We start from the raw sequence: 27,330 nt of genomic DNA on the forward strand, positions 1-27,330 counted from the left end.
TTAAGTTGCTTTCAGATGTATAATCCAGCACTTGACAATGCACAGACCTAGAACTAGCCTCAGTTCAATCAGGAGTAGTTGGGGTCGGGGGGAAGGATAGATGTAGACGTGAAAAGCCAGAAACATTAGTGCTTTTTCACCATTAGCACCAGCGTCTCGGCTCGGAGACACTCACCCCCGTCCCGCCACCCCCACCCAAGTGCTCTAGAAATGCCGCCGCCCCCCCATCCCCTTTCCTAAAGCAAGGGGAACGAACAAGTTGGTGAAATGAACCGGCCTGCGATTGCATTCACTGCTTGACGGCTAAGCGCATCTAGGGAGAGTACTTCCTGCTCGACTGGCCAGGTATTCCCCGCGCTCCCAGGTGTGTAACACCCCTCGCAGTAGTGGCCTGAGCAGACACAAGGGAGGGATGGGACTAGTACAACCACAGGACAGGAGGAGACACACACACACTCCCCGGTCCCTGTCAAAGGTTCTCCTAACATTTCTGGGCTTTGAAAAGGGACAGATGCCTCGTCTGTAAATAAGAGTCTCCGTGTGTGTATATAAGAGACTCACTCTATATACACCCCGACACACACTTCCATTTACCACCAGGACAGCACCCCCGACTAATAACAAGTTTTTGTGTCGGCAGGTTTTCCAGTTGCAAGTCTAAGTGAGAAACCCTCTCCCCGCACACGAACACTGCTGAGCTCCTGGAAGGGTAACCCGCTCGGCCGCCTCTGCTATTGTCATGTTGTTAGGAGTAGTTTGGTGACAATCTAACGTATGGGGAAAATAGGAGTGTGAACTACTGAGATAAGCCACTACATTTCCTACAGGCCGGGCTGCCTTTAAAAGCCTAGGAAGATTTCCCTTACTCTGCATGCTGGCAAACTAAACACTTTAAAAAACCAACTCCGGATCAAGTGATTTATAAACGGATATTACGGCAGTTTGTAATTTTCTGCTGATGAGCACTTTTTAATCTCTCACTGTGGCACAATAAAACAAGGAGAAAAAAACAACCACCTATATTTTCTAAACCTGTTTCTAATCTTCTTGAAGAGCTTCCTGGACATTTGTCTTCGCAGGTGAATCCTGCGTGTAAAAGGGAAGGTCAAAATGAGATCTAGTCAATTGCACAGAGCCAGTCACATCCAAGCCCTTCGCTCTGCTGCGGTTCGTGGTGCAACCACTTTTTCCACGGGCCTCTCTTGTGTGAAGGGACCTGTCTGGCCCAGCTTAGCATATTATTATTAGAGCACCTACCAGTAATCCTCAGCACAAATATCCCCCATTTTACAGATGGAGGAACTGAGGCCTGTTCACCACCACCTTTGTCTATCCTCCCCGCCGCTGATTTCTAGCACTCTTGGCTTTACAAGCGCACAGATCGGGTCCAATGACTGCGGACAGAGGGTCAGCCCCACAGCGTCCCTTTAACAGAGGAGGCTGCGTAGCGAACACCGACCGCTAGGCGGGTTTCCCTCCTCCCAGGATGCCTGGGTCGACACAGGCTAGTTGGCAATGTCTGATCAGGCTAAAGAGGGTCAGTGAGTGTTTAAGTGCTTTCAAGCCTTCTGGAAATGCTCATTTTCCAGCAGGCATCAACGGTAAGGATGAGTTCAGACGCTCAAGCCCTGCCATGGCTTTCTGCCCGGATGGATTGATTTACCCCCGCGCAGCAGGGAGGTCACCGTCCCCTGGAACAGGGGAGACGCTGAAGTACTGAGATGAAGTGACTTGCCCGAGCTCCTGCTGGTAACTGAACCCTGGCCGGCCGGCCACAACCCCCCTCCCCGCTCTGTCTGTAAACCCCATTACCAGCCGGTGCCCAGGGCCCTAGCCAGTAATTTAGCACTGACACAGAAAGGCTTTGACACCCGCCCACAAACGCTGCCGGACGTGGGGAGAGACGGGCTCAGACCCAGATCCTTCAACCCAAACTTGCCACCGTAGCTTCGGGGACGCAGCTGTAAGATCGGCCACCAGGGGGTGACGTGCCCACACGCAGGCCACCGGCACCGCTCCCCACCGGCACATCAGCCACCCATGATCAGCTCCGGCCTCCTCACGCGGTCACGGGCAGACGGGTGCTCCTTAGACACCCCACATCCCCCCTTAAAAGCCACGTTACCCCTCTAGATGAGCCCTTCGCAGGGCTAGAGCCACATCCGGGAGAGGTCGGCACTGCAGGGACAGTCCCTCCACAACTCTTCTGGTTACACGTCTCCGCACCAGGTCCCGGAGAGTTTGCGATTCTGTTCTTGACATGACACGTAGCAGCCATGCTCCAATACGTCTGTTAGTCTATAAGGTGCCACAGGACTCTCTGCTGCCGTGGCAGCCATAGTAAAATGCAAGCAAGAAACCCGGTCGACGCCGCGCGGCCCTGTTTCAGGGAGTTCCTGTTAAGGTCTTCAAAGCAAAGGTGAAATGGCACGTGTGCCTCGGAGGAGCGGGGTGGCCCAGCACGACGGAGGTAACGCTGCAGCAGGGCTGGGAGTGGGGGAGGAGAGACCCGGCTTCATCCGCAAAAGAAGAACGGCGCGTGGGAAGGACCAGGTTGCACGCCAGGACTTTAGAAGACCACACGCAAAGAACTGATGCTGCAGGCCTGTTCTCTGCTTAAAACCAACACCGGTAAAGCTAGATCGGGGGGGGGGACCAAAAACCCTTCCGCTGCCGGAGCTCTGCCAACAAAACCTCCGGCGTGGCTGCAGCTCTGCTGACAGAAGCCGGCTTCTGCTGACAGTGGTTGGGGAGGTGGTGTCCCTCCCCCCGCAGGACAACTTCTGCCGGCGTAGGCTGCGTCTATGCTGGGGCCATGCGGGCGTAGGCTAGGTCCCGCTTCGGGGCAAGGGCTGGAGGAGATACCTCTCGAGGTCCCTCCAGTCCGCCATGGCCAGGATGCGTCTACAGAGCCAGGGAAGGAAACATGAAGGAGGGAGGGAGGTTTAAGCACGAAGTAACCGCCTCCCTCCCCCGAGCGCATCGCACACTCTTTGCGCTGTTCCTACCTGGCTGCAGCCGCTCGAGGCCACGCCGGCTGGGGCAGCCCCCTGCTGCGAGTCACCAGGAGCGTCTGAGCGAGGGGCCTTTTGCGCCTGCAGGTGATGGGCTCATGCAAGGCCACCAGTGAAGAAAGTGTGTTGGGTCTCTGGCTCCTCTGCCCGTCAAAGCGCCATCTCGCTCAGGCCGACTTGCCGGGGCCGCACACGAGGCCCAAGCCCGGAAACAACAGGGAGCGAGGCCCGTGGGCAGGCCTGGGGCACGGGAGATGGGAGGACAGTAGCACGGGAATAGCAGGGGAGCAACGGGCCAGAGTGGAGAAGCACGAGCAAAGCTGTGCATGCAGGACGGCCAGGGCAAGGATGGCAGGGGCCGTGGGTGAGGACTGAGGGGACAGGGCTGGGCTAGCAGGGGGCCGTGGGGCAGGCCTGAGGAGCATGGGCAGAGCTGGGGGCCGTGGGGCAGGAGTGAGGGGCACGGGCAGAGCTGGGGGGTCAGGGCTGGGCTAGCAGGGGGCCATGGGGCAGGAGTGAGGGGCACGGGCAGAGCTGGGGGAGGGGGCGGGGGGGCTGGTGTGCGGGGCACGGGCAGTGCTGGGGGGTCTGGGCTGGGCTAGCTGGGGGCCATGGGGCAGGAGTGAGGGGCACGGGCAGTGCTGGGGGAGGGGTCCATGGGGCAGGACTGAGGGGCACAGGCAGAGCTGGGATAGCAGGGGGCCGTGGGGCAGGAGTGTGGGGCACCGGCCGCGCTGGGGGGTGGGGGCTGGGCTAGCCGGGGGCCATGGGGCAGGCCTGAGGGGCACAGGCAGAGCTGGGGGAGGGGGCCGGGCTAGCAGGGGGCCGTGGGGCAGGCCTGAGGGGCACAGGCAGAGCTGGGGGAGGGGGCCGTGGGGCAGGAGTGAGGGGCACAGGCAGAGCTGGGGGAGGGGGCCGTGGGGCAGGAGTGAGGGGCACAGGCAGAGATTCGTAAGCAAAACTCGCTCAGCCCGGCCCCGCAGCCAGTGTTCTCAGCCCCTGCCCTGCCAGAGCCACATTCCTCACAGCTTCTAAAGGCCACATGCGCTTTGAACAGTGAAGTGCGAAGGGCCCAGGGAGCTTCCCCCCCCCCCCCCACCTCACCAGTCAGGGCCCAGCTGCTTTTACAGCTGTTTACCAGAACAAATGGCGCCTGCTCAGCTGATTTGCTTCCACCCCCACAGCTCCCGCTCTCCCGGCCCTGCAGCCTTCTGGCCTTTGCTGGAACGCAGCCCCGGGTGCGATTTCGGCTCATTTCGCTGAGTAAGGAACCTGCATTGGCCAGTGCAGGGCCCCAGAACACTCCTCGCCTCTGGGACCCTGCGTCAGCTACCGCCCGCGGCCCAGCGATGCCACGAAGCCCACGCGGGGTGGGGGCAGCAGGGCCCCGAGCCCACAGCCGCTGACTCGGGCAGCTCCTGCTGCAGGGCTGGCGTCAGCAGTGTAAACGGTGTGACTCAGGTTGGAGCCCGAGCTCTGAAACCTGGCAAGGGGGCAGGGCTGGGAGCCCAGGCAGGCCCGGCTACCCGGCTGTTTTTAGCCCCACAGCGCAATCTGCCCAAGGCAGGTGACCAGTCTCAGACTCAGGGCCGGGGGTTCGTTTGGGGTTTTTTTCGTTGACACACCATAAACCTTCAGTTGCCTAAAGCTACGGGGGATGGGTAAGGGGCAGTAAATCAGCAGATGTGCAATCCGAGCAGCTCCTCAGCCTTGCGAGGCAGAAACCCCACATACTCGCAGCAGTTATTAACCCCATTTTACAAAAGGGGAAACTGAGGCACAGAGCGGGGAGGGAATTTGCACAGAGATGGGAAACGAACGCAGTATGTCCTACTGCCGCTGCTTGTCTCTCTCATACAGGCATGTGGCTTGCGCAAACTCCCCCCTGCCTCAGGGAAATGAGTCCGGCCACTTGGCCCAGAAGCCATGTGTGGTGGAGTAGGGGCTGTCGAGATAGGTGAGAGACAGGTATTCAGCTTGTAACATGAGCTAGGCCTGGGGGAAGGGAGGTCGACACCCCTGCCCGGGAAGCTAGACAAAGGAAAGGAGCTGAGTGGAGAGGGTTGGGTCAGTTTTTGGTTTGGGACCGGGGTGGTGGGTTTGCAGGGGAACCTGTGCTGGAATCCAGACACCCTGAACCCCCAGAAAGGCCAGATTGAGGGGTCCTGGCTCTGAACACGAGCTCTACTGTATCCTGTGTTCCTGTTGTCCAATAAACCTTCTGTTTTACTGGCTGGCTGAGAGTCACTGGGAGTCCCAGGAAGAGGGGTGCAGGGCCGGGCTCCCCCACACTCCGTAACACCATGTGACACCAACGACAGTAAAGGACACACGAAGACCCCTTCCCCCCAACGGCATTTATTAACGGGCCATTCTACCACTGCAAACAATTTCTAAAGAGCCCCCCTCCTCCCAGAACAAACCCGGGACAGCCGCTCGCCACACCCTGCTCTGCACCCCCCCCCAGGGAACGGTGTCCAAAGCCAGCCTGGAACTCAGAACAGCTTAACCCCCAGCCCATGCAGCTGCCCAAGGCCGGGGCTTGTAAACCAGTCCGTGGCCAGGAAGGAGCTCCAGGCGCTGCTGGTACCATCCAGGAAGATCCAAGGAAACCGCTTCATACAATACGAATTTCCTCAAGTTAAAAGCAGCAGGTAAAAGCCGAGGGAGGCTACGGTGGCTAATTTAGCCCATCCCGTCTCCCTCCGATTCACGTGCCCCCTTGCAGACAATCCTCTGCCCATCCACCACAGGCCCCATACCAGTTCAGCCAGGGATCTGCCACCACCGTAAAACTCAGCGGCGCCAACGGCTGAGCGACTGCCTCCTGCGAGCCCCTGAGTAACTGCCGCATCAGAACACAGGCCAACGCTTTGAATCTAAGAGAGGGGGACGTTGGCCCCAAAATAAATCAGAGCAGGGACCACCAAACCGAGCCGCAAGCCGAGGTTCTGCTCAGTCTGGACGTTCAGAAGGTAAAAAACACACTTGTCACCATGGGCAGACTCAAGAAAGCGGAGTAACAAACGCGATTATCTGATCCTCAGCCTTCCGTGCCACAGACGTCTGTCTCCCGTCCCCTCACCCCCGCCCCAGCATCTCCCCCCGTTCTCCAGCACCGCAGCTGGATTCACTTCCCACCCTCCAGTACTGAAATGTCGCTGTATTTTGATTAAGAGACAAATGAGCAAATCTGAGCCTACTGCTGCAGGGGGACCTGTCCGAGAAAAGCAGCCGTCTGTGTCCGGCATCGTCCCGTTTTCTGACAAGTGGCTCCTTCAGACCCGTTTACCCAGCACTGGAGTATGTAACTCAAGCACAGCAGTGCCCCCCTTTAAGGTAAGTCAAAGTTAAACGTGGCGGATGGGGACTTTTCTGTGCCAATGAGTCTGTTGGCGAGAGCCAGCCAAAAACCAATATCCGGAACTGGGACTGCAGGAGGGACGTTCTCCAGCATTTCATTGTTAATCTTACGTTTCTATCACACTTGGTGTCCAAAGATCTCAAAGCACTTTACAAAGGTCAGCGTTATTCACTCTGATTTAAAGGGAGAAACTGAGGTGCTAAGAGGGGCAGCGACTTGCCCAGGATCATCCTGGAAGCTGGTGGAAGTCACAGGAGAAGAACCCAGGACTCCAGACAACCTGCTGCCCTGCTCTAACCACTAGACAAAACTGCCTCTGCATCACCGTTTCAACTGTTACTCAAAGCAGGGTGGAGGCCAAGATAAAGCCTATTCCAACCGGGATCCAGCCAGCCTTGCGAAAGGACACTGCTTGGCCAGACTAGGATTAGCAACGGACTTTTTATTAACTGTTGTCAGTTAATCATGGTGACAAGTCGTTTCTTATCTTGTGAACTTTCAAACTGCTGGGCTGAGCAAAACAAAATGCTCCTCTCCTCCTCCCCACCCCTTAACTAGAGCAGCATTTCCAAATTGTCCCTTAACAGTGTTACACTGATGAAAAGTGCATGGGGCTAAATTGGCCTCAGGGTAATTCACAACAAGGAACAACAGCTATAAAAAGATCCTTGGATGGAAAAGCTAATAAAAAACCCAGCCACCTTCTCCAAAGCCCCCGATTGTCTCATGGTACGGAACTAGCACATTTTTTTCCACATACAAAATACTGTAATATCCAGAATTAGCACAAATGAGCTCCCTGCCCAGTTGCTGCTACTGGTTGGCCGCCTCGCAAGCGTCTATCCAATCACTGTACACGTCCACCGGTTCGGAAAGATCTGAGAGGATCAAAGGTCAAGGACGATGACACCAGAACACCACCACCACCACCTCCCCTGAAGCACGGAGTTCGTCTTGCACTGGGAGCTTAGGACATTTTTTTTGCACCTTTCCGACTCTTCCCCGGGACACCGGTCTGCTGGCCCTTTGTGACAGCACCGTGGGACAAACGCCACCGCCACTCTGTCCCGGCCTTGCACTTGTCATCCGTACATCTCAAAGCACCTTCTGAAGGGAGGCAAGTATCAGTATCCCCACAAGGCACCTACAGGGTGAAGTTAGCAGCCAGCCTTGCTAACATGTAACTCCCTGTCATACCAACCACGATTCTGACCCTGGTGTGGACATGGACTAAGAACATGCTAGCCAAGCAATCGTCTCCTGCTGCTGCAGGATGATAAAGGCCAACACGTGAAAGCAAGATGGGAAGTTAATTCTATTTTTTAACATGTGCTTCTGGACACAGCTCCTAACAACTACATGCACCACCCAAGTTTTTTTTCCTTGCGTCACTGACAGGATCAAGATTGGAGGTTTTCCTAAAAGACCTGCTCTAGTTCGAACAAAACTATTTTGGGGAAGTCCTATGACCTGCATTATCCAGGTCAGACTAGACGGTCACAATGGTCCCTTCTGGCCTTGGAATCTATGAGCACGACTGTGTGACTGTCAGTTATTTTAGCTGCTGTCTCTTTGCTTCCAGTTTCCATCCCGGGCTGGAACAGGAAGTGCCAAGGTACCACAAGAATCTGTGCTCTAGCCCAGTGGAAAGCACCTAACCCCAGCCAGGGATCTCAGGCGTTGGCCGCTGCTGACTACAACCAGAGCAGGTTCTAATTTTGCAGGCACTTGGATACTTCACGTCGGCAAAGTTCTGGGAGCTCAGCAAAACCTGAACTCCAAGACCTCTGTGGCTGAAGCAGAACTGCACTGGAAATACATTTCCCTCCTGGTAGGGGAGATACCATGATTGGGAAGGTGGTTTTCCCATGGTGAGGCTCATCCATTGCACTGGGGGTGTGCTGACCCCTGCCATTTCCCCAAATGCAGGAAACTCGACTGCATAGTTTGTGGTAGTGGGGGACTGCGTTCATGCTTTCCCCTGGCATTTAAAAAAACAACTACAGTAAAGATACCCTGCTTCAGTCATGAGAAGTGCAAAGGATACACGTTATGGGAGTCTGAAATTCTTCCAGACACACAGTACATGATATTACGCCAGTGTTCCGAGCCCGGTCCCTGGAACATAGAAAACAAGATTCCAACAATAGCCAGTATTTCCAAGGAGCAAGAGGAATGGAAGTTCAAAGAGCAAACAAATGAGAGCAAGTGGTTAGAGAAATTGACTTTGCACCCACTGAAACAAAACGCGGCATTAACAAATGAAGCATCACAACCCCAGAGCTACTAAGTTATTCACATTTAACTTGCCCAACGTGATCACAAAGCAAGTTGGTTGCAAGAGCTGGAAAAAGAACCCAGGAGTCCTGACTCCTAGTCTTCTGCTTTAACCAATGGACCATGTTCCGTCTCAGGATTTTTGAGAAGTTAAGAGAACTAAACATGTAGGCATTAAGCTAAAAGATAAACATAAAAAGGTGCAAACCATTTGCCTGCTCCGAAGGGTGAGGGGAAGGCATTTGAGATGGTACAAACCTGAGTTCCAGTGTGGTTTATTATACACTCAAATACAAGAAAACAGGGGACGTAGGTTAGGAAAAAAATTCCTAATAGGGAAATCTTGACAGGTTTCAGAGTAGCAGCCGTGTTAGTCTGTATCCGCAAAAAGAACAGGAGGACTTGTGGCACCTTAGAGACTAACAAATTTATTTCAGCATGAGCTTTCGTGAGCTGCAGCTCGCTTCTTCAGATGCATAGAATGGAACACACAGACAGGAGATATTTATACATACGGAGAACATGAAAAGGTGGAAGTACGCACACCAACAGGAAGAGTCTAATCAATTGAGATGAGCTATCATCAGCAGGAGAAAAAAAACTTTTGAAGTGATAATTAAGATGACCCACAGAAGGTGTGAGGAGAACTTAACATAGGAGATATTTATAAATACAGAGAATATTCCCCTGTCTGTGTGTTCCAGTCTATGCATCCGAAGAAGTGAGCTGTAGCTCACGAAAGCTCACGCTGAAATAAATTTGTTAGTCTCTAAGGTGTCACAAGTACTCCTGTTCTTTTAGGGAAATCTTGCTGCACTTTCCTACTACTTTTATGGACACGATGCAGGATATGCAGAGCCAGGCTTCAGTATGACCTGCTGATGGGGAAATAGCAAAACCCCAAATGCCCTGACTGTGTTGCTAAGTCTGTTGCTCACTTGCATCATTTAAAAAATAAGTTGCATAATTACTGAAATGCTTTCATATGGCTCTTGTCACAACCATAGGCTATACCACACCAACTAGCCCTGTATCCCACCCTCTACCTGGGCCAGATCAAACCAAATGAACCCCTTCTCGTGTGGCTTCCATCTCCAGTCGGAAGAGACCAAGTGGCCCAGTTTACCCAGTAGCATTCCCCTTCCTTACCATGCCAGATCTGACAAACAGGCTCATCAATCTACTGATGAAAAGTGCTATAATAATACCACCACCACCCCTGGCTCTTATCTAGCGCTTTTCATCCACAGATCTCAAAGCACTATACCAAGGAGGTTGATATTATTCCCATTTTACAGATGGGGAAACCGAGGCAGATGGAGGTTAAAGTGACATGCCCACAGTCACCCAGCAGACCAGTGGCAGAGCCAGAAATAGAATCAACATATCTGGAGTCCTGGCCCAGTGCTCTAGCCTCCCTATAAGAGCTAGGTATTAATATCTGCCCTGTTTTGTCCCTTGCTGCCATACTGGATCAAACCAATGGGCTGATCTGGCCCAGTCTCCTCCCTCTGTCATACTGAACCAAGCCAACAACCTAGCGTCCCGTCTCCAGCAGCAGCCAGCAGAAGAGGTGTCACTTCAAAGAATGAGTGACATTCTCCCAGTAACCCACCGAACCCCATGGTGTGGGGACTTCCTGATCCAGCTCCAGGTAGGAATCAGCTCATCCCCTGCACCCCAAGGAACAACAGCCCCCCATAAGCGTACCCTAATGAGCACTAACACGGCAGCTCAGCTGGCTGCGCCCCCGCCATTAGAACCAGAGAGGCCTCTCCAGCCCACCCACTTACATTTTGACATCACAGGACTTCTCGTGGTTACAGAAGGGGCAGGTGAACTGCGTCTCCAGGGTGCCTGTCATCTTCTTCTTGGGTGGGGGCTTCCGCTTTGACTTCCTGCGGCCCATCTTTGCGGGTAAGGCACAGAGGAGAGGGAAAGCGTCAGTCCTGCAAGGGCCAGGGGGGAATCACCCGAGCTGCCCGTTTGCCTTCATCCCCCACACCTCACCCACAGCTCTAGGGCGCCCAGGCATGAGCACGTGGGGCTACAAGGAGATGGGGGCAGAGCGGCTCGCTGGGTCTGGATTTAAACCCCGCCCATGATCACAGCTGGTGGGGCATCATCCAGCATCGCCTAGGAACGGGGGGGCTCATGAACCCTCCTCCCCAACATAAACACCCCCCACAGATCGAGCCACAGCCTCCCCGTCCACCCAGAGGCGGGGGAGCACGAGCCCAGCCCCCACCACAGAAATGGGGGCGCAACACACCCCTCCCCCCAGCTACAGGGCACAGGAGCCCAGCGCCCCCCCCCCAGGGATTGGCCCCCCCCAGGTACAGGAGCCCCCCAGGTACAGATCACAGGAGCCCAGCGCCCCCAGGTACAGGAGCCCCCAGACACAGGATTGCCCCAGCTACAGGGCACAGGAGCCCAGCGCCCCCGAGGGCTCCGAGCAGGCTGCGGGGGGGGGGGGGGAGGAGCCGCCACCCCTGACTCCAACCGCCCGCCCCGGCCGCGTTTCTCACCGCGACCGGCACTTCCTGCGCCGACCCGGAAGAGAAACACGCTCGCCCCGCCCACCCCGCCGGCAGCCATTGGCTGGCCTCGGGCCGGGCGCGCGGAATGCGGAATGATTGACAGCAGCGGCCGGAGGAAATGAGGGGGGGGAGGCCGCCAGAACCGGAAGTGGCCGCTCGACGCTCTGGATGTTTCCAAGATGGCGGCCGTGGGGGGTCCCAGGGCAGGAGGCGCCTCACCCGGGACCGGGGCTCTGGGGGCGGGGTGTCCCCCCTCCCCTCCCCTCCCCCCCGCTCGAGTCTGGGGGGCGCCACGCGAGCGGCTGGACTGTGGTTCCCCCCCGCAAAGGAAACGAGGGGGGGACCCCCCGGTGGGACCCCCCAGCACAGATCGCCCCCCCGGGGCCCATTCTGCTTTCGGGGGGGCTGCGCCCGCCCCGCCCCCCAGCTAGGAACGGGGGGGGCAGAACAGACCCCCCCCCCAGGCCAGGCTCTGGGGCAGAACAGACCCCCAGGCAGGCCAGGCTCTGGGGCAGAACAGACCCCCAGGCCAGGCTCTGGGGCAGAACAGACCCCCAGGCCAGGCTCTGGGGCAGAACAGACCCCAGGCCAGGCTCTGGGGCAGAACAGACCCCAGGCCAGGCTCTGGGGCAGAACAGACCCCAGGCCAGGCTCTGGGGCAGAACAGACCCCAGGCCAGGCGCTGGGGCAGCACAGACCCCCCCCAGGCCCGGCTCTGGGGCAGCACAGACCCCCCCCCGGCCAGGCTCTGGGGCCGCACAGCCCCCCCCCCCAGGCCAGGCTCTGGGGCAGAACAGACCCCAGGCCAGGCTCTGGGGCAGAACAGACCCCCAGGCCAGGCTCTGGGGCAGAACAGACCCCCCCCCCCAGGCCAGGCTCTGGGGCAGAACAGACCCCCAGGCCAGGCTCTGGGGCAGAACAGACCCCAGGCCAGGCTCTGGGGCAGAACAGACCCCCAGGCCAGGCTCTGGGGCAGAACAGACCCAGGCCAGGCTCTGGGGCAGAACAGACCCCCAGGCCAGGCTCTGGGGCAGAACAGACCCCCAGGCCAGGCTCTGGGGCAGAACAGACCCCCAGGCCAGGCTCTGGGGCAGAACAGACCCCCCCCCCCAGGCCAGGCTCTGGGGCAGAACAGACCCCAGGCCAGGCTCTGGGGCAGAACAGACCCCAGGCCAGGCTCTGGGGCAGAACAGACCCCAGGCCAGGCTCTGGGGCAGAACAGACCCCGGGTTCACCCCCCACCCCTCGCAGGGCCTGGGGACCCCCAGCGCTCAGCAGCCCCCGCTCTGATCCCTCCCTGGGGGGGGGTGACACCCTGGGGTGCTCCCGAGCCGCCCCCTCCCCATTGCGCCTCAGGACAAGGGCGGCTGATGGGCCCAGGTAAAGGGCAGCAGAAACGGCGCCGCCCTGGAGACGCTGCTGATCATGAGCGTTAACAGTCTCTAGACAGAGACGCGAACGCCGCCGGGCAGCGCCAGGGCCCTGGCCCTTTAACCCAGTCGCTCTCAGACTTCTCCACTGGTGATTCCCTTTCACAGAGCAGGCCTCCGAGTGCCGCCCCCTTGTACATTAAAAACCCCTTTTTATCTATTTAACACCATGTCAAATGCTGGAGGCAAAGCAGGGTTTGGGGTGGAGGCTGACAGCTCGTGACCCCCTGAGCGGTCCTGCCCCCCTGTTTGGGAATCCCGGCTTTAAGCACAGAAGGAAGAGACTAATTAGGGTCTGTGCTGGTTGGATTTGGGCCGGTTTTTTGGTTTGGGGGTTTGTTTGGTTTTTTTGACACGTAAAGAGAAAACCCCTGTTTCAAATCAATCCTGCCCTGCCCACTTGAGATGACTGGCCAGGAAAGCATTGCAGTTTCACCACTGATACTTTGTAAGTTTCTGTGTCTTATTTGCTCTGGGACGGTAGGGCCATATCTACACTTGTGGGTGCTACAGTGTCAATAGCTATGGTGCTGTATCCCTGTAGTGTAGATACAGGCTGTAGCAACAGAAGGGGTGTTTCCATCGCTAGAGGAACTCCGGCCCCCTGAGAGACGGTAGCTAGGTCGATAGAAGCACATAGCTACAGCTCTCAGCGGGGTGGATTTTTCACACCCCTGAACACCTGGCTTTGGTGACCTAGGTTTTAAGTATAGACCAGGCCTGAAACCAGTCATTGGGCTTCGCGTCAATGCTCTTGACTCAGGGTTTGCCACACAGTAGGTGTTTCTGCTGACTAGGCCTGGTCTATAGGAGACAGTTGCACCAGTTTTTCAAACGAGCACCTTTATGCTTTCTCCTATGCAGCCACTCGCCAAAACCTTGACGATGGTTAGGCAACCGCCGACCAGTATTGGCTCATTGCTTCCTTGTGCTGCAGCTACCTGTTCTCACCCGTTTTCTACTTAGATTGGAAGCTCTTTGGGGCAGGGACCAGCTCTATATTCTGTATTTGTGCAGCCTGTAGCATCCTGCGGTCCTGGGCCATAACTGAGGCTCCTAGGTGGTACGGTAACGCAAATAATACATTGAACCCAAATCATTTTTCAAACCAGTCTAGTTAAACTGGAGCCAGCGCCTGGGAGGAGGCTGATTTTGGTTTTTAAAGTGCCTTATTTTGGTTTCACCTGAGCCTATTCCCTGTCTGAAACTAAGCTGAAAAGAGCTGCCTCCTTTCCTGTAAAACACAGGCCAGAGAACAGCCCTGAGTTAATTCCTGCTTGAATTAGAGCCTGTCTTTTACCAAAACATCCACTCAAGTTAAAAATCCAGGGGCACTCGTGCTAAACGGCTCCTCATTCAAATCCCCTCCTTAGGCCCCAGACAACCTCCCTTGCTTTAATTATAGAAACATTTCTGTTCAGAGTCGAGCGCTGGGGACAGAGCACAGGATGGATTTAGGAGACCTGGGTTCTGTGGGGCATGCCGTAGCGGAGGGATACAAGGGGGGTGTTAAAGAGGAGTCGGCCGCATTCTTTCCCCCCAGATTTGGTTCCCAGCCAGACTGATCCATGGGGAATTTCCATATGTTCTTTCCCTGACCTTCTGCTAGGGGTTGATTCTTGAGGCAGGTGCCCTCATTGCAGGTGGATGTTTGCCAGGGAAAACGCAGTAGAGATTGGGTCAGGTGGGATTTCTTGGCAAGCACCAAGGAAGTGGGGTCTGGTCAGGAAAGCAGCCTGCACAGCACAAAACCATCACGGGGACCATCGTTCCTGGACCCCGGCTAGGAGAGGTACCGATAGCAGTGCCTAGCTGCTGTCGTGCCTGGTGTCTTGGGAGTACGGGCAATAGCTCGATGAGCCTGCGAGAGCAGGGGGGCTGCGGGTCGGGGCTGAGGGGCATCAGCAGAGCTTGAAATGCAGGGCTGGCTGAGGGCCAAGGTGGAGGGGCATTGGCCGAGCTGGCGGGGGACCGTAGGCCTGGAAGAGGAATGTGGGGATTGAGGAGCCCCACCAGAGCTGTGTGCATGGAGGAAAGGCGGGGCTGGAAGAACGGGGAAGTACAGATCAGGGTTGAGGGGCGTTGGCAGGGGAGCCCAGGGGCTGTGGGTCAGGACTGTTTGTGTGTGGCACCGGCAGAGCTCTGTGTGTGTGATCCTGGAGCTCGGGTAGCAAGGGGGCTGCAGTTCGGGAATGAGGGGCATCGGCAGAGCTGAGCAACCGTCCTGCACAGGCTTCCCCTCAGTTTCCCCGATGTGAAAACGTGTCAGCGTTCGCAAGCTGTGGACTCCGGTTTGGTGAGAGAAAAACCATTGGACTTTTTAAAATATAATTTATTGAAAATAGTCCCAAGAAAATCACTTCGAAGAGTCTGTTCCCTTTGAAGCAGCTTCAGGGAGCAGCAGCTCGCAGGTGCAATGCTGCAGAGGGGAGAGAAGACGTTTCTCCAGAGCTTAAAAGTCTTGGACAGACACATGGGGTCACACGCCCGCCCCTTGTTAACGGTGGGCGGGGAGGAAGCACACAGGACCGGTCCGTATATGAGGGTTAAAAACAATCGTCTCAGAAAACGCAAACACCAGCACGAGCTCAGGTTTGGGCAGTACCGAGTCCTCGTCTCAGTTTATGGGTCAGCAACAGAAAAAAAGAATAATCAGCTTCCCAGCCACAGCAGGTGGCTCCGAGACGAGAAGGGGGAGGAAGGTCACAGCGCCCCCAGGTGGCGGGGCAGGGAATAGCTCTCCTGAGCGCCCTGGTGGTCAGGGAGGGGTATTGCAGCAGCAGCACATGAGCTGTACAGAGGGGATCCCCAAGGAATTTACAGCCTCGGCAGGCAGAGGGGGGAGCGTGAAAGGGCCGTTAGCTGGTGCCTAAAGAGGAAGACAAGGTCACTCAGGGGAGTCTGGCACAGCCAGGAGTCAAACCCGGATCTCGGGGGGGTCCAAGGGGGCCGGAGTGATCTAGTGAGGAGGGAACAGGGGATCAGACAATGAATTGGGGGGGCTTCTCCAGCCAGCTAGTGGGTGCAGGGCAGGAGGTGTTTGCAAAGCCTAGGGCGGCACACGGGGCTACAGAGGGCAAGGGGAGGATTCCCCCAGGGATCAGACGCAGGAGCCTTAAAAATCAGCTTCGGTGCCGCTCGCAGCAACTCCCTCAGCCCCAAACGAGCGAGGGGGCTCTGACCCCACTTCCTGCGCAGGGAGGGGTCTCAGCGGCGGCTCCTCCGGGGCAGGGAGGTCTTGTACAGGGACTTCCCGCTGGCCTCAATGTAGGTGACGCTCAGCTCCTTGCCGTCGATCTCCACGTAGGCGAAGCCGCCCAGGGAGGCCGGCTCGGCGTAGAAGAAGCGCAGGTAGCCCTCGGGCACCTTGTGATAGTGCTTCCGCGAGTTCTCCACGAAGTTGCCAGCCCCGCTCAGCACGTAGCCAACGCCAGCCTTGTCCTGCAGGTACTGGGCGGGGAAGATGGGGGCGGGGGTCACAGCAGATCCATGCTCCCGCTGCCTGGGGGCTCCCCCGCTCCCGTCCCACAGCCAGCCTGCTCGCGCCGGGGGGGCTGGGAGCCAGGACTCCTGGGTTCTAGTCCAGCTCTGGGAGGGGAGTGGAGTCTAGGGGTCAGAGCGGCGGGGGGGCTGGGAGTCAGGACTCCTGGGTTCTATCCCAGCTCTGGGAGGTGAGTGGGGGCTAGGGGTCAGAGCGGTGGGGGCTGGGAGTCAGGACTCCTGGGTTCTATCCCAGCTCTGGGAGGGGAGTGGGGGCTAGGGGTCAGAGCGGGGGGGGGGGGCTGGGAGTCAGGACTCCTGGGTTCTATCCCAGCTCTGGGAGGGGAGTGGGGTCTAGGGGTCAGAGCGGCAGGGGGGGCTGGGAGTCAGGACTCCTGGGTTCTAGCCCAGCTTTGCTGTTGACTTACACCCTTGGCTGAGTCTCGGCCAGGGCTGCAGGGCGGCTGGGGCAGGGTGCAGGGGGCCAGCAGGGAGTGGGTGACCGGCTCCCTAGCAGGGGTGCTCCGAGCCCTGTGGGATCGACCAGAGGGGACAGCCTTGCCCCCGTGCGCCCCCCTTACCTGCAGGTTGTGATCGTGGCCGCACAGGTAGGCAGTGGCCTGGTACTTGAGCAGCAGCGGCTGCAGGTGCTTCACCAGGCAGTGGGTGGGGCCGTGCTCGGCCACCGACCACACCGGGTAGTGGCCGGCCACCAGCAGGTAGTCGTCCTGGGAGGCAGCCATCTGCTTGCGGAGCCAGGCCAGCTGGCTGCGGGCCAGCCCCGCGTCCCGGGGCTGCTGGGGCTGCTGGCTCTGGAAGTCGTCCGAGTTCCCGCACAGGGTGACGGTGTCGATCATGAGCAGGGCCACGGTGGCGTTGCTCCGGGGAACCTTGAACTTCAAGCTGTAGTAATAGCTGGGGAAGTTCCTGCAGAACGGGGGGGGAGGGTGTGTCAAATGTTAAACTAGAGCTGGGCTCCACTCCCCCCCCCCCCCCGCTGTCTCCTGGATCAGCCTGGGGGCTGCGGGTCAGGAGTGAGGGGCACCGGCAGAGCTGGGGGGAGCCCAGGGCCGGGCTAGCAGGGGCTGCGGGTCGGGAGTGAGGGGCACCGGCAGAGCTGGGGGGAGCCCAGGGCCGGGCTAGCAGGGGCTGCGGGTCGGGAGTGAGGGGCACCAGCAGAGCTGGGGGGGGCCAGGGCTGGGCCAGCAGGGGCTGCAGGTCGGGAGTGAGGAGCACCGGCAGGGCTTGGGGGAGCCCAGGGCCGGGCTAGCAGGGGCTGCGGGTCGGGAGTGAGGGGCACCGGCAGGGCTGGGGGGGGCCCAGGCTGGGCCAGCAGGGGTTGCAGGTCGGGAGTGAGGGGCACCGGCAGGGCTGGGGGGAGCCCAGGGCCGGGCTAGCAGGGGCTGCGGGTCGGGAGTGAGGGGCACCAGCAGAGCTGGGGGGGGCCAGGGCTGGGCCAGCAGGGGCTGCAGGTCGGGAGTGAGGGGCACCAGCAGGGCTGGGGGGGCCCCGGGCTGGGCCAGCAGGGGGCTTCTGGTTTAGAAGGGATCCAGCCCCCACCCCTCTGAGCCCCGGCCGAGCGGGATGCAGGAGGGCCGGGCGGGTGTGGGGCCCCTCACCAGCGCTTGGAGACCTTGCTGTAGGCGATCTGAGCCGAGACGTTCCCCGAGTGGTCGTGGTTCCCGGCCAGCACGTACCACGGCACCTTGCGCAGCGCCTGCGCCCTGAACACGGCCTCAAAGGTGTCCTGCCCCGAGAGAGGGGTGGGCAGAGAACGGGTTCACCTCCGGCTGCGCCTGCCAGGCCCTGCCCGCCCGGGCGCTGCCCTCACGGGGCGGGGAGAAGAACCTCACTCAGGGCTGATGCTGGGAACCCAGTCGTTCCCCGGTGGGGGGGGAACCAGGACGAGATTTGCCCCTCGTGTGCCATTACCCCCAACGCCCCCACGCCCACCGCTGCAGCCGGGGGGCTCCCGCTCGCTGCTTTCCTGGCTTGGTTGACGTGTGCATCCTGCCGGGGCCACACGGGGGCGCCACCTCCGGGAAAGGGGTGCAGCAGCGTCATGACACCCCAATTTCATCCTGCGGTTGCCAATGGGGATAGGAGTCGCCCTGGCCCTAAACTCAAGGGTTGTGCGCAGTTAAATAGCTGCCATCCCCCACCCCAGAGGCAGGTACCGCTCAGCGCAGGGCAAGGGATCGCTGCATAACCAGCCCCCGCGCCCCACCCCAGAGGTAGCCGCATCTCAGCTCAGGAGGAGGGATCCCAGTCCCTGTGTGCTGGGGGGGGCCCAAGGACTCCCTACCTGGAACCTCTTGTCGTCGACGTCCCGCACCCCGTTGTAGTAGAAGTTGTCGCCGAGGGACAGGATAAAGTCCGCGCCCAGCGCTGCCACCGTGCGGCCCATCTCCTTGGCTGTGGCCACCTCGCGCGCCGTGTGGAAGGGGGGGTTGGGCACCCCGCCCCAGTCCCCCAGGGCGATGAAGCGCAGGGAGGAGCCGGAGGAGAGCGGGCTGGCGTAGGGGGTCGGCAGAGCCGCCAGGAGGAGCGCGGCGAGACACAGGGAACCCGCCATCTGGGGGGAGAGGGGGGAGATGCAGCCCCAAGCAACAGGAGGCGACCTGCTCCGGGCCAAAGCCTTGAACCCAGTCCCAGCAAGGGAGGCGGGTCAGGGCAAGGAATGAGCCAGGACTCCTGGGTTCTGTCCCAGCTCTGGGAGGAGGAGTTGGGTCTAGTGGGTTGGAACAGGGGGCGCTGGGAGCCAGGACTCCTGGGTTCTGTCCCAGCTCTGGGAGGAGGGTGGGGTCTAGTGGATTGGAACAGGGGGGGCTGGGAGCCAGGACTCCTGGGTTCGATTCCAAGTTCCAGAATGGGAGTGTGTTTCGGTGATTAGAAGATGGATCGGAGAGCAAGGACTCCTGGGTTCTCAACACCACTCTTGTGTCTACAGCCGGGAAGTGGGAGCCAGGACTCCTGGGTTCTATTCCCAGCTTTGCCACTGACTCACTGCGCGACCTTGCGCGAGTCCCTTCCCCGCTGTGTGCCTCAGTTTCCCCTCCCACCCAGTCTCCAGGGGCAGGGACTATCTCTCGGGTGAGAAAGCTGCAGCTTCCAGGCGCTCTCAGCTCACCTGAGGCCGGACCGGGTTTGAACCCAGGGTAGGGGCCCGGGGCCCCGTTTCAGCTGGAGCCAGGTTTATTTCAGTTTAACTCAGACCTGTTCCCAGTCGACTTCAATGGAAATCCGAGCGTCCACACTGGGGCCGGGCCAGTGTAACAAAACCAGTTCAAATCACCTCTTTAGTTCGGGCCACAGCTGCAGAACGGAGCGAGTGAAGCCCCCCAGCCCCCCTGCCCTGCATTCAGCTTAACCCCTGCAGCTCCGGGGGGGGGCAGACCCCTGCTGCGCCCCCCTCTGCAGCCCCCGCCCTGCTGCAGGTAATCGGTTAGGCCCAGACACAGGAGCAGGAGGGTGGGATCGGCTGAGCAGCCCAGCCCCCCTCAGAGCCTGCCCCGAAGCCCATTGTCCGAGCCTCCGGGCGACAGGGGGTTAAGGGGCGGAGGTGCTCAGTTGCCCTGGGGAAGGTGGATCTTTGCAGAGCGTCTCCACCCAAACTGCAGGGCTGCAACCGTCTCAGGGCCCCGCTCCAGCCCCCCGGGGGAGGGGACGGAGTCAGGGTGAGTCGGACTCAGCAGCCAGGAAGCTGCACTTTGCCCAGGGCGCCTGGCAGCTCCAGGAGCCGGCTCCAAAACTGACAGACACTTGTGAAAACAGCCCCCCCCAGCACCCCCCCTCTGGTTTACATTAAACATCGTTTGCGTGTCACACCCCAGCCAGGATCGCCCCCCCTTGTGCCAGGCGCTGCCCAGACCCCGACCAGGATCAGGCCCCATTGTGCCAGGTGCTGTACAGGCGCCTGGCAGAGACTGGCCCCGGCCTGAAGAACCTGCAACTTAAATGGCTACAAGAGGGGCAGGGAAACAGGCCCAGAGCAGGGACGTGACGGAGCCAGGAAATAAATCCCAGGAGTCCTGCCCCGCAGCCTAGTGTCCTGCCTGCTAGGTCGTCTCCTCCCAGCACCCCCGCATTGCTGGGGTTGCTCCCAGGCCAGCACTGGACCAGAACCGGGCAGGCCCAGCCCATCTCTGGGCCGTTCACGCTCAGATGTGCCGGAGTTTACCAAAAATTCCCACCTGCAGGAAATCTAGCAGCCCCGTAGCCGGGGGTGGGTCCGATCCAATACAGATTTCATAGAAACCTGCCCCACACCAGAGGCGTGAGCCCGTAAAGTGCCGGGAACCGGGGCCTTGGGAGCCGCCAGCGATGTGACACGGAAGGAGCCCCGACGCCGCGGTGACGGGCTGCTGGCCCACGCAGCGGCGCTGCTCCACCTCGGGCGTGTCCGGACAGCCGCGGGCTGGAGCCGCAGCAAGGCCAAGGCGCCTCCCTCGCCGAACAGGAAGAGGGTGAACCAGGAAACAGGTGAAGGAGACAGAACATGCGAAGGAGACAGAGGCAGAGCCCCGGGCGGGGGCTGGGAAGAAGCCGCCAGCTGCACCGCCGACGAAGCTGGCAAAGGGGCGTCACTTACGCTGGTCAGTTTCGCCGCCGGGCGCTGAGGGGAGGGTGGCGCTGTCAGGGCTTCGGTCTCAGCGATGCCCCCGCCCGCCGTCGGGGAGCCCTGCGGGTGCCACCTGCGAGCCGGCCGGTCGCCACTGAGGATGCTGCGCCAACGGGGACATTTTATCAGGCCCTGAAAAGGGGAACTTGGACGCGGGGGCGGGGGGGTTGAGCGACTGTGGCTCTCCCCCTCCCCGCACGTGTCGGACGCGGCGCCGAGCAGCAAAGTTGATTATTAAGAGAGTGATGGAGAAACGGCTGCCCGATGACCCACTGCTCCTTCCCCCCCCCGCAGTCATGTGACGCGACCGACCCATAACCAGCCGCAGGTCGAGTCACACTGCAGCGCACCCTTCAATCACGCCCCGCTGCAAGCCAGACACTTAACCCTGCCGCGGCTGGCCCCACCCAGCAGGCCTGGACTGCGTGGAAGTTAAAGTGAACCTGAGGCCCAGGGCCGGGCTAGCAGGGGCTGCGGGTCGGGAGTGAGGGGCACCAGCAGAGCTGGGGGGGAGCCCAGGGCTGGGCTAGCAGGGGCTACGGGTCGGGAGTGAGGGGCACCGGCAGAGCTGCGGGGGGAGCCCAGGGCTGGGCTAGCAGGGGCTGCGGGTCGGGAGTGAGGGGCACCGGCAGAGCTGGGGGGGAGCCCAGGGCTGGGCTAGCAGGGGCTGCGGGTCGGGAGTGAGGGGCACCGGCAGAGCTGGGGGGGGCAGGGCTGGGCTAGCAGGGGGCTGTGGGTCGGGATTGAGGGGCCCTGGCAGAGCTACCTGGCCCGGGGGGGAGGGGGTTTCTCACGGCACATGGCTGCACCCCCAGGCTAGCGATCCCCTGTCTGGCTTAGTGCCCCGAGAGGTCGATCCCCCGGCGCCTGAGTCAGCAGAGGCACAGTTCAGTGTTGGGGGAGCAGCTCCAGTCAGCCAGTGGGGCCGCGCGTAGGGGGACGGATTCCACCCCTGCCTGAGACCTGCAGTTTGGGGGGACGGTGCCCCCAGCCCCCACCCAAACTACACCCCTGATGAGGAGGGCGTCACGGGGACGCCGGAGCACGTGCCTGGCGCGGTCTGAGACACGGGGCAAAGGTCCTTGCCCAGGTGACATGGGGCCCAGCCGGGAGGCTCCGTCCTCCCTCCAGCGCCCAGTGTCCTTCACCATGTGCCTACGTCCAAGCTCCAGCTGATCCGCTGCCCCAGGGCCGGCCAGCCGCTCTCCCTGGCACCAAGATCCAGAAGCCGCTGGCCCCCGACGCTAGCCCAGCTGCAAGGAGTCGCAGCCCAGACGGCAAGCCGGGCTAATCAGAGAGCATCAGCTGCTCAGGGTCACCCGAGAGAGAGACGCCCCTGAAATCCCCTTGATCTGAGTCAACGTTCCAGCCCCCCCGGCTGCACCTGCTAATCCAGGATTCGCTGGAGAGATTCAGAGACGGAAAGTGGGGAGGGGCTGGGGAAACAGCCTCTCTGACCCTAGCGGGGGTCCTGCAGCCAGGCTGGGGCACATCGGGTAGGGTTAGTCAGAGGGGGGGGGTGAATTCTCCCTGCTGCTCCTGTATGAGCTGGGGAGAGAACCCAGGAGTCCTGACTCCTGTCCCTCCTGCGGTAACCACTACGCCCCTCTCCTCCCCTCCCCAGAGCTGGGGAGAGAACCCAGGAGTCCTGACTCCTGTCCCACCATGGTAACCACCACATCCCCCTCCCTACCCTCCAGAGCCAGCACTAAATACTCATTGAATGAACCCGCTGTGCACGCTGAGTTCACGGGGCTCTGCGCTACCAAGCGACCAGGATTCTCTGTGCCGAGCCCTTCCTGCCCAGTGTGGCAGCGACACGGGTTAACATGGCCGGGAGCGGGAGTCAGGACTCGCTTCTGGCTCTGGCTCTGGCATAGGGAGCGGGGCCTAGAGGGCAGAGCGGGGGCTGGGAGCCAGGACTCCTGGGTTCCGTTCCCAGGCAGTTCTCTTGCCTGGCACATTTGAGGTGCCCCGTGGAGTTATGACACTGTCTGCAGAGCTCAGCAGCCTCTCCAGGCTATTTATAGGAAGCTGCGAGCCCGGAATAACCCGGCTCCTGCGAGATCAGACAATGATTCCGCCCACCCGGCTGCTGGCAGGGAGGAAACCAAGGTGGCTCGGGGAGGATGCGTCAGTGCAGGGAGGATTTCTGCTGGCTAAATATAATCCTGGAGAGGGAAGGTGCTTCCCAGCCCCCTGCTCTAACCACTACACTCCACTGCCTTCCCGGAGCTGTGGAGAGAACCCAGGAGTCCTGGCTCCCAGCCCCCCTGCTGTAACCGCTACACCCCACTGCCTTCCCAGAGCTGTGGAGAGAACCCAGGAGTCCTGGCTCCCAGCCCCTGCTGTAACGCTGTGGAGAGAACCCAGGAGTCCTGGCTCCCAGCCCCCCTGCTGTAACCGCTACACCCCACTGCCTTCCCAGAGCTGTGGAGAGAACCCAGGAGTCCTGGCTCCCAGCCCCCCCTGCTGTAACCGCTACACCCCACTGCCTTCCCAGAGCTGTGGAGAGAACCCAGGAGTCCTGGCTCCCAGCCCCCCGCTGTAACCGCTACACCCCACTGACTTCCCAGAGCTGTGAAGAGAACCCAGGAGTCCTGGCTCCCAGCCCCCCCGCTGTAACCACTACACCCCACTGCCTTCCCAGAGCTGTGGAGAGAACCCAGGAGTCCTGGCTCCCAGCCCCCCTGCTGTAACCACTACACCCCACTGCCTTCCCAGAGCTGTGAAGAGAACCCAGGAGTCCTGGCTCCCGGCCCCCCTGCTGTAAACACAAGACCCCGTCTCCCTCCTGCTCCCCTCAGACTTCCAGCCCCCCAAGGCAGGGCTCTCCCCACACCCAGGCCTTCTAGGCTGGCCTCAGGCCCCACCCTGCGCAGGCCAGAGAGGTCCCCGCTCCTGAGTCAGCCGCATGCAGCTGGGGACTGGATCACATGCCAGGGCAGGTCAAAGGCCTGTTGGTGCTGTGGGGCCCGTACGCAGTGGGGCCTCCCAGAGGTTAATTCCAGAGCAAATCCAGGCAGGGGGGGGGGGACGCCACCAAACCCAGCCTGGCCCCTCGCTAGTCTGGCCTCCCTCCCACCACTGCCGTGTAAGAGGGGCAGCACGGTCTAGTGGGGAGGGCAATGAGATCCAGGTTCTTTCTATCCCCGGCTCTGGGAGGGGGGCTGGGAGCCAGGACTCCTGGGTTCTATCCCCGGCACTGGGAGGGGGGCTGGGAGCCAAGACTCCCGGGTTCTATCCTCAGTTCTGGGAGGGGGGTCTGGGAGCCAGGACTCCGGGGTTCTATTCCTGGCTCTGGGACGGGGGCTGGAAGCCAGGACTCCTGGGTTCTATCCCCGGCTCTGGGAGGGGGGCTGGGAGCCAGGACTCCTGGGTTCTATCCCCGGCCCTGGGAGGGGGGCTGGGAGCCAGGACTCCTGGGTTCTAACCCCAGTTCTGGGAGAGGGTGGAGTGGGACCTAGTGGTTAGATCCTCTCACTCTCCCCGGAGAGGACTTGGATGTGCGGTTTCAAAGAGACAAAGATCTTGGTCCCTAGAGATCTCCCCACTTCCCGCAGGCCCCTGTTGGCAGGGCCTGGCTGAAACCAGCCAGGGTTACAGCACGCCCAGGTTCTCTCCCCGTAGGGGAGATCGTTAGACCCAACCCCTCCCCCAGCCCAGCGTAACTGCCCTGCCCAGCAGTAAATGGGGAGGGGGGGTGCCCTACCAGCACCTCTCACCCTGGGGGAGCCCTATTGGGGCAGATCCCCCTCCCCCAGGTCACACAGGGCCTCGGATTCAAAGAGAACCAGGCCGGGATCAAGGCTGCTCCGCAGGAGCTGATCCCAGTGCTGGGAAGCAGCCGAGTGGATTCCCAATTCAGGCTGCTCCTGGCATGCCGTCACCGAGGGTCACCACCCCACGGTCCCGTGCAGCTCCCCCCCTGCCCTTGGGGGAATCAGCCCTCGCTCTCTGCTGCTCCGCCGCTGAGCCAGAGGCAAGTCCTCGCAGGTTGGCGCTGACTGCTGAGCCTCTCTCAGCGACAGCGACACCCCGCCCTGAACTAATTAACCTCCTCCGATCCAGCAGCCCTGACAAAGGAAGGGCAGAGCCCCAGCAGCTGGAGAGCGACCAGGAAGGGGCGAGGTGCAGAGCTGCAGCCGGCTCAGCACTTGGTGGGTGGCTGGTGCGAGGCTCTTCATACCGAAACCCCGAGGGGGAAGTTGGGGCTACAGCTCCCCCCCCCCCGGCCAGTCACACGTAGGCCAGGCCCCTGCAGGGCGTGCGGAGCCCCCGCACCTCTGCAACGCCTGCTTCCAAGCAGCTCCACCCGGCCAGGGAGCCCGCAACGCAGCAGGAGCCAGGGAGGCAGGTGTGAAAAACCCACCCGCCCGAGCGATGTGGCCGTGCCAAGGAGGCGGCCACTGACCCAGCTGGCTGGGCTCCCCGGAAACGTCCATCAGCCCCTCTCGCCCCCCCCAAAACTGAGTGAAACCGACCTCACCCCCCCGGCGTAGACAGCGCTAGGGTGACAGACGAATTCCTCCATGGCCGCCCTCTCAGGGCGCGGGGTTAGCCGGAGCTACAGGAGAACCTGGCCCAGGTCACGCTGCGGTGTCTCTAGTGTAGACGCACCCGCACCCCGTCCCTGGGGGCTGTGTCCGCACTGGGGGGCTCCCGGGGGAGCTGGGAGGCCGTGGCTACGGCGGTCGGATCGCCAGAGCGTCGACGCGGCCTGAGGCAAGAAGCGGCCGCGGGCTCGGCGAAGGCCCTGCTTTGGTGTTATTTCAGGGCGAGTGGGCCCCGCTCCGGCCCCCAGTGCAGACCCCCGCGGCGGTTTAAAGAGGGGCTGGGGAAATCGGAGCTGCCAAGAACCGGCAGCCGGACACGAGGCAGCAGGTTGTGACCGTGCCGGTGCCTGGTCCCCGGGAAGAGTCGTGAGTCACACGACGGGGGAGCGGCACAAGCCTGGGCTGGACGGAGGGGAGACGAGGGGGGTTCGTGGCCCCGCCAAAGCTGAACCCCCAGATACGCGTGTCGCTGGGTCCACCCCACCCACGCAGGGGTGGGGCCCCTTCGCTAGCCCGGGTTCCCCGCAGTGCTGGATGGTGCCTGCTGTCTAATGCCGCCCCTGGGAGCCCCCCACCCCACCCCAACCTCACAGCCCCCCCGCCGCATCCCTGCTCTGGGCTCCCCCCGGTGGCCACGTGGGAAACTGCAGCTGTTCCAGCCAGACAGCGCCCCGCTGCTGCTGTAGGAGGAGCAGCACCGCCCCCCAGTGGGCAAACGAGGCCGGCGCTGCTGCTGATCGTCGCACGGCGCTGGCCTCGGGATTCCCGTCTCCTTGGCCCTACCCACTAGCCCCCACTCCCCTCCCAGAGCTGGGGACAGAACCCAGGAGTCCTGGCTCCCAACCCCCCTACCCACCCTCCCCTCCCAGACCTGGGGACAGACCCCAGGAGCCCTGGCTCCCACCCCCCCTACCCCCCCTCCCCTCCCCGAGCTGGGGACAGAACCCAGGAGTCCTGGCTCCCAACCCCCCCTCCCCACCCTCCCCTCCCAGAGCTGGGGACAGAACCCATGAGTCATGGCTCTCAGCCACCCTCCCCTCCCAGAGCTGGGGACAGAACCCAGGAGTCCTGGCTCCCAGACCCCCCCTACCCACTAGACCCCACTCCTCCCAGAGCCCTCCCCTAGACTCCCCTCCAGACCCCCTCCTCCCACAGCTGGGGATAAAACTCAGGAGTCCTGGCTCCCAGCCCCCCTGCTCTGACCCCTAGACCCTACTCCCCTCCCGGAGCTAGGCTCTCTACTGCGGGATGTGGGTGTCAGGTTTGGGGCATCTCTCCCTCCAGGGGGAGGGGGTCTGCAGGCTTTTTACCCAGGGGGGGGGATCCTGCCAACAGCCACTCCCCATGGGGGCTGGGATCTCTTAGGGAGGGGGCAGCTCGGCCCAGGGCCTCAGAGCCAGGATAAGAGCAGGAGTGGGGAGAGCTGGTACGGTGCAAGGGGCCCCCCGGGGGGCTGCTGGGGCCCAACACCACGACTCCCTCCCTCCAGCAGGGGAAATCCCAGGACTGTCACGCCAGGGCCAGCTCTGCCAGCGGGGCATGATCCCCACTGGTACAGCTCAGCCTCACCCAGCGGCAGGGATAGAACCCAGGAGCCCCCACCTCACTCTGACCACTAGACCCCACTCCCCTCCCAGAGCTGGGGCCTCTACTGGCCTGTCCCAGCACAGCTCACACCAGTGTGGGAGAGCTCCCCCGGCCCGGCCCGGCCCGGCCCGGCCCGGCCCTCGCCTGCTTGGCACGGCTCAGCGTGGCCTGGGAGAGCTCCCCCGGCCCGGCCCGGCCCTCGCCTGCTTGGCACGGCTCAGCGTGGCCTGGGAGAGCTCCCCCGGCCCGGCCTGGCCTGGCCCTCGCCTGCTTGGCACGGCTCAGCGTGGCCTGGGAGAGCTCCCCCGGCCCGGCCCGGCCCTCGCCCGCTTGGCACGGCTCAGCGTGGCCTGGGAGAGCTCCCCCGGCCCGGCCTCCACCAGCTCAGCATCGCCTAGACCAGCCTCACCCAGGCCCGGACAGAAGAGTTTCGGGGCTTGTGCATGATGGAGGGGGGGGCA

General features: G+C 61.0%; 2 protein-coding genes and 1 non-coding gene across 6 annotated transcripts; 1 reads left to right on the forward strand and 2 right to left on the reverse strand.

The window, feature by feature from the left end:
* Positions 1-6,800: 6,800 nt before the first annotated feature.
* Positions 6,801-10,610, reverse strand: ELOF1 (elongation factor 1 homolog). Its single transcript, XM_039513727.1, has 3 exons — positions 10,449-10,610; positions 8,426-8,496; positions 6,801-7,256 (listed from the first exon to the last, which is right to left on the reverse strand). The coding sequence occupies exons 1-3, from the start codon at positions 10,562-10,564 to the stop codon at positions 7,192-7,194; spliced, it is 252 nt and encodes an 83-aa protein (XP_039369661.1). The 5' UTR covers positions 10,565-10,610; the 3' UTR covers positions 6,801-7,191.
* LOC120391494 lies at positions 8,199-8,362 on the forward strand. Its single transcript, XR_005591356.1, has one exon. It is a non-coding gene; the product is annotated as a U1 spliceosomal RNA (small nuclear RNA).
* A 4,331-nt stretch (positions 10,611-14,941) lies between the features above and the next one.
* ACP5 (acid phosphatase 5, tartrate resistant) lies at positions 14,942-24,670 on the reverse strand. 4 transcript variants are annotated; one of them, XM_039515133.1, is made up of 6 exons: positions 24,631-24,670; positions 20,697-20,829; positions 18,411-18,680; positions 17,725-17,852; positions 16,687-17,032; positions 14,942-16,075 (listed from the first exon to the last, which is right to left on the reverse strand). In XM_039515133.1, the coding sequence occupies exons 3-6, from the start codon at positions 18,678-18,680 to the stop codon at positions 15,833-15,835; spliced, it is 987 nt and encodes a 328-aa protein (XP_039371067.1). In that variant the 5' UTR covers positions 20,697-20,829; positions 24,631-24,670; the 3' UTR covers positions 14,942-15,832. The 4 variants fall into 4 exon arrangements, with proteins under 4 accessions (XP_039371067.1, XP_039371064.1, XP_039371065.1 ...); XM_039515130.1 differs by lacking the exon at positions 24,631-24,670 and adding an exon at positions 21,875-22,028; XM_039515131.1 differs by lacking the exon at positions 24,631-24,670 and adding an exon at positions 21,886-22,019.
* Between the last annotated feature and the right edge of the window lie 2,660 nt (positions 24,671-27,330).

Source organism: Mauremys reevesii, linkage group 25, assembly GCF_016161935.1.
Source record: "Mauremys reevesii isolate NIE-2019 linkage group 25, ASM1616193v1, whole genome shotgun sequence".
In the NCBI taxonomy this organism is placed as follows: Eukaryota; Metazoa; Chordata; order Testudines; family Geoemydidae; genus Mauremys; species Mauremys reevesii.